At 39.3% G+C, this 10,817-nt stretch overlaps 1 protein-coding gene across 1 annotated transcript in view; it reads left to right on the top strand.

Moving 5' to 3' along the window:
* Window positions 1-3,453: 3,453 nt before the first annotated feature.
* The window catches only part of SEC63 (SEC63 homolog, protein translocation regulator), a 58,567-nt gene continuing 51,203 nt past the window's right edge, over window positions 3,454-10,817 (top strand). The window contains exon 1 of the mRNA XM_032484641.1: window positions 3,454-3,755. Within this exon, the coding sequence (XP_032340532.1) occupies window positions 3,632-3,755 (124 nt within the window). The 5' untranslated portion in view covers window positions 3,454-3,631. The remainder of the gene's footprint in view (window positions 3,756-10,817) is intronic.

Here is a 10,817-nt window from a genome sequence, read left to right as displayed (position 1 = left end):
TAAGTGCTATTTTGTGGCTTACTGTGAAATTTCAATCAGTTTTTCAATAAGCAATTTAAATATATTGGTAATCCATGAAATTAATTCATAAAGAAATAACCTACGTTTGTGGATACATTGTTGACAGCTGGCTTTAGTACAATAAATTATCAGCTTTGGAATCACAAAAGTAGGATAGAATAACAACAATATTGACAAGTCCAACATACTCGTGAAAAGGAGCCAAAATACAAAACTTCTCCCAACACTAAAGAAAACCACAGCCTTCAATTCCTCTTTCAACATTGTTTTCATGCTTTCAGAGTTGAGAATAATACATTCTAATGTCTTTCCAACTCACACCTCCCTTCACATTCTCTGCAGGTGTAAGACCGGGATTTCACTGGGTCCTAAGCGCCTTAGAAAGCTAGGGAATGGAGGGATTGCAGTGGGTTAGTACCTTTTACCTAGTCAAAGTTCCAGCATGGGGGTCATGCTTTGAAATTTCAAATGGAATAATGTTGAGGAAACTTTTTGTAAATAATAAGTATTCATACATATGTTTCTTTGTTGATATTGCTGTTGTCATTATGATGGGGTAACTTTTCATCGCCTAAGACCAAATAAAAAAGAATTATTTCCATCAGAGGAGATTGAGCTCGTAATGGGGAAAATCCTGACACTGAAACAAAGTAATAAGAGGTATAACATTACAGATGATTTGCTAGGTTCTAGCAGTGAAGGTTATTGTTGAGTGGGAGGGAGGGAAAAGACTGGAAATAACTGCACTTACTTGCTTATTAATTTGGTGCTTTCCAGTCTCTTTGAGGCTAATTCCATTAAGCAGAAAATTAAATACTGTTAATTATGGCTACACACATGTATTTTAGTATGTATAAATATAAGTCAACATTTTAGTTACGAGAATGACTTGCTGTGAAGAAAAGATCCACTTTAAGGAAAAAGCAGATTATTAAGAGGAACCAAAAAATAGTCAGGCTTTCTACACTTGAGAGGAAATACTTACCTAGCAATTAATATGAAATTGATTAAAATACTCTTATATAGATGCATACAGACAAAATACAAAAATGCCTTTTAACATGTTTTATTAGACTAAGAACAAAAAGTGTTTGTACCTCTGGTTCTACCATATTCACTCACTATTATTAAATATTTCATTAAAATGATACGTTGAAAGAAACAATTGCATTAGTTTAAAAACATCACCATGAGTCAGAAATTGTGATTAATTAAAGGTATGGTTCAGATTTACTTTGGAGAATATTTGGGTGATCTGAGTTTATCTATGACCAGTACTGTTTAGTTCTAAGACAAAATGTGTTTAAACTTTTTCACATCTTTAAGATACATTTTCAAATCTTTAATCTTTCAATCTGATTTTTAAAATTCGTATTTTAGATTGGTCTGGAGTTTAGCAAATAAATGTGATTTGTTCAAAATTTTATTTCATGGTTCAGTTCTGTTCAAGCCACTCATATGCATAACCCAAAGCTGCAGTGAAAAGATTACTCCTGCAGAAAAAAAGAAGGGGAATATTTATCATGAATAATTTATATTGACACAAGGTTATAAAACTGATGTATTATCTTTATACAAATGCTGAGTAAAATGTATAATTAGAGTAATAAAAATAACCAATTCAGCATTATTAAAACCTGGGAAGACTTAATAACAAATTCACATAAACAAAAGGAACTTCAGCATCCTACCCACTTCAGTTGAGCCAGTTTTATGACTAATTTGTTTCTGAACCAAGGCTAATTGTTTTGGCCATATCAGCACTGGGTGATCAAAATGCTGTGCTGACTTCATAGTCCAATCCTCTTCCCCTCACTTCTCTGTTTTATTTTTCCTCTCTAATATAGTGTTTGAAAACTTTATACAGAAAAAAATGAGGAGGAAAATGCAGTAAAATGGTTTTCTGAAATTTCCTTTCAAAATAGGTAGGTAAAATATTTGAAAGGGAAGAGGGAATACATGTGAACACACTCTATTATGAAGGAAGTCATCACTGATTATGATAAAAACTATTTTTGAGGACATGAAAGAAAGGATGACCTGTGACCAGATTTCTCTTCTAACAGTAGTAGACATATTGAAAGGAACCGAGTAAAGAGACTATATAGTTTTAAAATGAGTTTTAAAAAATACAGTGTAATATGCAATATTTGTTTATTACATAGTTCTCCCTTTGAAAACCATTTTCACCACAACTCCCTTTAATCTTCGCAACCACTCTATAAGGTGAGTCGGGTGGGCATTTCCTTTTGATGCCCCAAGGGGAGATGGAGACATGGGGAATAGGGCTGCCGCGGGGCCGTGGGGTCATTCTCAGAACAGGGCACCAGCCCTCTCCACTCCCTGCTCAGCTGACACTGGCTTCTGGGATCTCAGGGCCAGCGAAGGGAGAGGCCACCGAGAGCGACTGCTCCTCCAGCCGTCCTTTCCCGAAGGGCGGATTCCTGCCCACACACTGCGAGGAAAGTGCCAGACGCTATCAGGGAAATGTTGAATTAAGGTCCATGTCCAGGCGGCGGTCAGGGGCACTGGCTTTGTGGCGTCAGCATGATCTAGATTTGAATCCCCAGATCTGCTCATACTGCGCTTGACTTCAGGCAATCTCTCTGAGCCTCATCCTCATCTGGAGAGCCGGCAAGCTTTGATTTATTCTAAGGGGTTCACGGACCATTTAATGATTTAAAGCAATAAAGGTCTTAGTCTACTGCCTTTGTCGAAGAAAACGCTATAAATATTATTCGCTCTGGGATAGGGAGGTCACCATCTCCACCGGCTTGGGGAATCTCCATCTGCAAAATGGGCGCAATGTAGATCGCAGTCTTTAAATAGCAAACATTTCTTTGCCAAAAAAAAAAAAAAAAAAAACCCACCCCAAAACTACAGCAAAACCCTTCACCATCCCTCTCAACCCCACTAACCCTTCGCGCTGCCCTATTCTGACTGACTCTTGTTTCCGAACTGTGGAGGAGCAGATCCGGAACCTAAGGAAACATTCGTATCAAACAGGGAAACAGAAAAGCAAGAGGGCAGGACTGGGTGAGGTAGGGATGGGAAACATAGGAGGCAAGGAAGCCTCTGTTCTGCTTCGAACAGCGGCGACTCCAGCCGCAGTCAAATAAATTGCCTGCGCCTACTGCTTGGTCGGGAAACCTTGGCTGGGACACGGTAAACCCACCATCGAACCAGGAGTGGGACCCTGGGAAAGGAAGCGGAGGAGGGAAGGGGAGGGACTCTAGGGGTAGGGGCGGAGCCTTAGGGAGGAACTACCAGGCTCGAGGGGCGGGGTTGAGGCTAAAGGGGCAGGGCTAAGGGCGGGACCTCACGGAGTTCGGCTGCTGCGCGCGCCACGTCTCCCTCGGAGCGCTTGTAGGGAAGAGGCGGGCGTGGGGGAGGGAAAAACCGAGCGGGGCGGGAGGTATCTCTTCTCGCGAGAGCTGGAGACGGCAGCGGCGGTGGCGGCGGCGTGTCCGTGAGAGTAGCGTGGGGGCGGGGAGGAAAGGCGGCGGCGGCGTAGGACCTACGCCACACGGGGCCGGGGCTCTGGGAGCCGGAGCACAGAGCGGGGTCGTGGCGGCGGCGGTGAGAAGAGGGAGGCGGAGGAGGGCGTGCCATGGCGGGGCAGCAGTTCCAGTACGATGACAGCGGGAACACCTTCTTCTACTTCCTCACCTCCTTCGTGGGGCTCATCGTGATCCCAGCCACATACTACCTCTGGCCCCGAGACCAGAATGCCGGTGAGTGCCGCCGGGGGCTGCCCGTGGACCTGCGCAGGCCCCGCGGGCCCCTCCGGCCGGCGTCGCTCCCGCCCGCTCCGGCCCGGCCCTCCCCGCCTGTCCGGGGGTAATATCGCCAGCGCGGCCGGGCCTCACGTCCAGGCGTCCGCCGCTGGCGGGGCCCAGGCTCGGCGGTGTTTCTCTCGGTGCTTCTCCGGGCTCCTTTCCATCCTCTTCATTGTCCTCCTCAGGAGTTTCGCTTTGCACCTTCTCCGCTATTGTTCTGGACGCTCCTTGCAGCCACCTCCTGCCTCTTTTGTCTTCTCTGCCTCCGGTTTTATTGGGTATTTTTCTTTATGGAGGGAGCAGGATGGGATAGGGAAGATGGGAATTGGGAGGTGAGAGAAGAGTTGGTAGAGGAGGAAGCCAAGCGTGCAGGCTCAACTCCGAGCCCCCACACCACGGTCCTCGTCCCCCCACACCCCCGTCCCCCGGTTGCAGCTGTCGTTACAGATGTTTTGGGCACCGTTTGAGCTGGGAGGCATGTTTAAGACTCCAACTGAGCTTGCCTGCCGCCCCTCCCCCCCCGTGCCTTTCCCCCTTTGCTTTTTCATTTGTTCACTCGCACTGTAGGGGTTGGAAGCAATGCGTTTATTCCCCTTAGCAAAAAAATAGGCTTTTCCCTATTTCCTTTTCTTTGGAGTTTCCTGTTTATGGCAGAAAAAGTGCAAGTATGAAGGAAGGATTAAGTCTTGTAGGTAGTTGATCTTGTGGGTAGTTGTGAGGTAGCTGGTCCATTTGCTTTTTTTAGTTCTTAATTTTCTGTTTTCACGTTAAACAACATCGGATTAGGACACACAATTACATGGATTCTTCTTAAGGCATTTTATGTTTGGGTAGTGTTTTGATTCCATTTGTTGCACATATGGCAGGTGATATTCTTAAAACTGATGGAACAACAGAGCCCTAATAGCTTGTGTATGGTAGTATTAACAGAAACTAGCAGATTTTGAGTATAAAATTTAGGAAAAGCTTTGTTTCACAAGAGCTATGCTAACTTGAGTACATATATTGTCTCAAGTTGGGTGTGATGGGAGTCTAGGTTGTCCGGATGACATACTGTACTTGGGGGAAGTTGTTAACAGTGAAGCATTGAATCAACTCAGAACTTGTTATGGTTTAAGAGTGATTCGGTGCTCTGTAAAATTCTTGAGTTACATAATGGAACTAAGTTAAATTGAATTTAGGATAAATAATAACAAAAGATTCCATCTTTTTGTACGTTTGACAATAATTTTATCCATTAGATGCAAAAATCTGCCCAGAGTCCCAGTTTTCTTATTCAGTGGACAGTTCATGAAAATTGGATTTTGGACTGTTGTGCCTTCTTTTCCTGAGTGTATTTAATTTGTCTGAGTTCTTTGGACAGTGATCATATATAAGTGATGTAGTCTTAATACCATTAATGGCTTTCCATATCTGCAAAACCTAGGTTACTCTGGTAATTTTATTTCTACTTAAAAGAGTGCACTTTTTTAATTTGTTTGTTTGTTTTGAGGGGAGGTAATTAGGTTTGTTTGTTTGTTTATATGGAGGTACTGGGGATTGAACCCAGCACCTCTATTACTGAGCTATACCGTCACCCAAGAGTGCACTTTTCACTATGGTAGTTTATTTTCACTAATCACTCATTTGAGTGTGCAAGTTGGTTGTGTGAAAGACAAAAGGGTATTGGGAGAGTAGGTAGGTATGGTTAGATTGTGGGTTTTTTTTTTTTTTTTTTAGTTTTTTAAAAGTTTTTTAAAATTGAAGTATAGTTGATGTTAGATTGTGTTTTGAGAAGCTGCCCTGATTTCAGAAATTAGTCATTTTAATCCACACTGGATTTTTGAAATTTGAAAATCATATTTTCATGGTGGATTTTGCATTATAAAGTTTGTCTGATGTCTTATAGGCAAGTCATGCTTGAGCACCTTCAGCATTTGGTTAGTCTTTGGAAAAGTGGTAGCAAATTAATATTGACTATAAATCATCAACTTCAAGTGTTACTTTATTTAATCCTCTTAAAACTATAAGATACTAGTATCACCTCCATCTTTACATGGAGAAACTGGAGTTTAGACAGCTTAAGTAGCTTTGCGATGTGATAGAAACCGGTCTGCTTAGCTTCAAGGTCCTCTGTGGATTCCATATTGCTAGATAGGAAGTTAGGTGTTCATTTGCCCCTTCTTTACCTCTGGCTCTCTGCTTCAGGCTTACCTTACTCAGTAAATGTGCACATATTGATGTTTTTGGTCTTGACCCAAATTGCATTATGAAAATTAAGGTGGATACTTAAGTGCTATTCTAATTATCATGATAATTGGTGGATACCACTTGGACTTCTTGTGTGTATCCACCATAACGAGTTGTTTCTTTAGAATTACAGTGGTATTAAAAGGATTTTTTTTAATCATATTGATTTTTCTGAAGTCCAGTTAAAATGTCTTGAATATCAAAGAGAAGTCTTGAATTACAGATTCATACAAAGTTCTAAAAAAGAAAGTTTTTTCAGATGTTTGCAGGAAAATAATTTGGTGACTTGTACTGACAGCAGGCTACTTACAGTCTTTATTCATCTCACTTAAAAAGTAGTCATAATTTGCTGTTGAGATACTAATTTGTTGAATTATTGGATCCTTAAGGGCTTGTTAGGTTAGAAACACTATACTATCTTTCTAAAATTTGAAAAATTCTGTAAAATTTTTGAATAACACAACAGAGTGTTATTTGATCTTGAAGCTTATTTAGTTTCCTGTGAAACTGTAAGTAGCCAAAGGCAAAAATGTAGGCATATGATTTTGATTTTCAGAGTTCTTATGTCGATCTTGACTTCAAGGGTATCTTCTGTATGAAAACATAAAAAGATTTTATTTGCCAGAAATTATACAATCTTAAAGTTCAATTTAAGTAGTCGTTGTTTAGTTTTTTAAGTAATCTGTTTAGTTTTTTAAAAAGGTGACACATTTGGGGCTTCAAGATTGACAGTTTTTTCAGTGTTGCTCTTTTGGAATTGTTGGGCTCTTGAGTCCATCAGAAAGCATGGGGCCATTTCAGATTGTAGAATCTAGAATTTGAAAAATAGAAATAACTTGGTCATTGTCATATTTGACACGTTAATTGAAGTTACTCTGTAATCCAGAACATTATTATTGGAATTGTTTTGTCTTGATTTCTGTCTAATCTATTGGGCTAAGTGTGCTTATAATTAGTACCTCTTTTAGTAGTTGAAGGGTCCTGCTGTTTATTTTACTCTCTTGGTTGTTTGCAAGTTGGCTGAATAAGATGACTGAATACTTTTTAAGACCATTATGGACAAAAGCTCTATATGAAGTAATAATATGAAGGGTTTATATTTCCTTAGAATAGTGGTTCTAAACCCTGGCTTCTCATTAGAGTCACTTGGGGGAAGTTTTTAAAAAACACTTAGACCCATCACCAGATGTCCTAATTTAATTGGTGTGGAGTGTGTGCTGTGTATTGGTTTTTTTAAAAAGTCCCTATGTGATTGTAAATAGTAGCTATGTTTGAGAAGTGTTGCTAAGATAGGTAGTGGTCTTTTGCTGGAGTTGTCACTTTGGGAGGTGGTATGTGCTCTTTGCTGCTTAGCCTTTCCGTTTTACAAAGCTAAGAAGACTTACTGTACAGTGGTGTTGTAAAGTTCTTGTAGTTGAAAGCTGAATATATTTGTTAAACCAACTTTAATATTAACAGGTTTACCATGATATTTGAGAAGAGAAAATAACTACTTGTAATTATTAGAAATTCAAATAAGCCAGAGAGAGCTTTTATTCTTTCCATAGGTTAAGGAATAAAGAGACTTTGAATTGAGATAAAATATATCATATTTTAACCCAGTTTTTGTTTGTTTGCTTTTTGACTTCTTAATCTTACTTTTCCAAACTGCCTGGTTTTGAAACCGAAATCTACTGATTTCTATGTTATCTTAGGCAAGTTATTTAACTTCTCTGTGTTTTAGTTTATTCATTTGTAAAATAGAGACAGTAGTTATCTGTTTCATAGAATTAAAGATTAATAAATTAGATTTGTATAAAGCATTTAGACCAGTGTCTGGCACATGTTGGGGCTGTTAGCTCCTGCTGATTTTGCTGGTTATTTAGACAGTTTCATTTGGTACTTATCTCAGATTTTCCCCCCATTGTTTGAAAAGATTAATGAAACTTTAAAAAAAGTTACATTCCTTTATTCTTGTTTGCTTGCTCCCTCTCAAACAGTATACAAGTGATTCAGCTCTCTAACTTGGGAATGTATGTGGAAGCCCCACTTTTAGTGCTTAGTTATAAAGTAAGAAAACTCTAAATTTTTAAAGTTAGAAGTTTTGGTTTAAAGTTCCAGCCTAGTCCCTACTCAGTTGTTTCTGAATTCTCAGCCTCATTTTCTAGGATAATAATAATAACCTGCCCTGTCTACCCAAGAAGTGATTATGAAAAGCAAAGAAATAAATGCATATAAACATGTTTACTTATAAAACTAAATGCACTTTAGAAATTCCTTCTTTTTCAGATACTTACAGAGCGTAATACTTTGTGCTAGATGCTGTTTCTAGGTGACAGGTCAAATTTTTAAGTGTGTATAGCTTTTTTCTTAATAAGTTGCGTGTACTCAATGCAGAAAAGCACAAAGGAGCAGAATAAAAATTGCTTGTAGTTTTGTTTCCCAGATCACCCAAAAGTGATTAAACATTTTGGTGTGTGCATCCCCTTTTTCATCCTGTGGGGATGAGTTTAGACATGGTCCCTTCTCTTGTGGGAGGAGACCCAGTCTGAGACAGATAGTTGTGATCCTCATCTGAGCTCTGCTACTTTGTTGGATGTTTCCTAGCCTCAAGGATGGACAGTGCTGAATGCACTCACAGTAGCACTTTGAGGTAGACTCATGTGTTATACTAGTTTTATTAATGAGGAAGTTGAGCTCTGGAGGAGGTAACCAACTTACGTAAAGCCATATTGCTACTGGGTGGAAGATTGAGTGTTGGAACCAAATCTACCTTACGCTAAAGCTTCTCTTTTTAGCCACTACCTTGTATTGCCTCCTATAATTAATATAACATGTTGTAGTAAGTATTAAAATGACAGATGGAAAGTGGTCTGGGAGAAAAGAGAGAATAATTCTGTTTTGGGATTTGGGTGTTTCATGTAGAGGAGGTCTTGAAAGGTAAGTGGGAGAAGTGCATTCCAGATGTAGGGGAAACCATATGCAAAAGCATGGAGATGTCCAGTAAGTGTAAAGGTTTAAGGTGATTGGCATTTAGGAGCAAATCAGCCATTTTAGGGAGTTTATACTTTATCCTGTAAGTTACTTGGTAAACAGTGGAGGTTTTTAAGTAAGGTAATTTACATGGTCAGTTTTGCTTTTGTGGAGCATTGAGTGGAAAACAGTTTGGAAGGCTGTGCGGTGGGAGGTGGTGGGGACTGGGTGGGGAAAAACTGGATGGAGAAGGAGTTCGTTTCAGAGGCTTATTGTTCTTTGAGATGTCAGGATATAGGGGAATGGGCAGGTTTGAAAGAGAATTCTAAGATAGCATGCGTTATTCATAGAATCTAAGAACCATGGAGGGAATGAGAGAGTGGAGTTCAGATTTTGATTTTCATTCATTTCTTTATTTCTCTTCCTCTTCCAAATTCTGTTTGGTGATTGACCCAATAATAACATATTAACTTTTATCAGTTTGGGGATTGAATGCAGGGGGAGGATGGGGATGAACATTTTTGTTTAAAATGAAATGTTTGCCTTTTCTGCTGATTTAATTTACCTAGATGATGTCTAATTACAGTAGAGTGGATTATCTCAACCTCTTGTTGAGTGGATTTTTTGACAGAATAAACTGGCTAATTACCAGCTTTGTGACCAGAGAAGTGTATTTTATGAATGTTCATATTTAACTTAGAACATAGCGTCTTCCTAAGATTTTAGATTTTGAGTAGTTTGAGTCATGTTAAAGTAAAGTCATTCCCTCTGTGTTTTGTCTGGACAGAAAGGGTATCAGACATGTAGCATATATACACTTATGTCCCACCAGTAGAGGAAACCAGATGGGAACTTGGCAGTAGGAATTATAGCACAACATTTAGGCTTTATAGATATGGTGGCAAACATTGGATTAGTAAATGCATTATGTAAAATTGTTTTTATTTTAAAGTCATCTTGCGTTTTTGATTGATCCTGGAGAACCTGAAAAACAAAGATAGGTTTATTTTCATTTTCTCAGATGTTCATTCCCATAATCATCTGTTTTTATTCAGACATAAAGAAGGTCATAACAAATAAATCCGTATTATACTTGGACTTCCTTTTATAAAAATGTTTCCTATTACTAGATTTTACTCATGAGAAATGTCGTTACAGTCTCACCATCACATTTGCTTGTTTGAAAGGCATTATTTTTCATTTTCTTAATAAGTGAAACCAAGTCCCCCTAAAACTCAAGTTTCTCTGCTGAGTTTACGATTAACCTGTCTGCCCAAAACTTTATTCCCTTTCTTGTCCCACACTTGCTCCCCTCAAGATTGAGGAGTATCAAAGAAAACAAGGATTGAAACTGAGCAGGACCCTGCAGGACCCTCCTGGTCACAGAAGCCCTTCTGTGCCCTCCATTTCTTGTTTATAGAAAAAGCCTTTAGTCTCCTAGGCCTTTCCTGAGTTCCAAAGAGCAGGCATAGGCAGTAGGGAAGTGAGGGAATGTAGAAACAAAGGAAAAGCAATTCAACGAGAAAACTAATGACAATAGTTCAGGGATAAAACCAGTCCTAGTTCCTGCTCAGGGGATATACAGAACAATCTGAAGGATCTCTTAAAAGAAAAAAATTTTTTTAATTGTATTGAAGTATAGTCAGTTACAATGTGTCAGTTTCTGGTGTACAGCATAATGTTCAGTTATATATGTGTGTGTGTGTGTATATATATATTTTCGTATTCTTTTTCCTTAAAGGTATCGAATATAGTTTCCTATGCTATACATACAGTGAAGGGAACTAAGGGTCCCCCACTCCCCCCCAAGCAAGAGGATCCCAGACTGGTTGGAAC

Source organism: Camelus ferus, chromosome 8 (genome assembly GCF_009834535.1).
Source record: "Camelus ferus isolate YT-003-E chromosome 8, BCGSAC_Cfer_1.0, whole genome shotgun sequence".
Classification (NCBI taxonomy): domain Eukaryota; kingdom Metazoa; phylum Chordata; class Mammalia; order Artiodactyla; family Camelidae; genus Camelus; species Camelus ferus.
The sequence above is the reverse complement of the archived record's forward strand: the minus strand, read 5'-3'. Positions and strand labels throughout refer to the sequence as shown.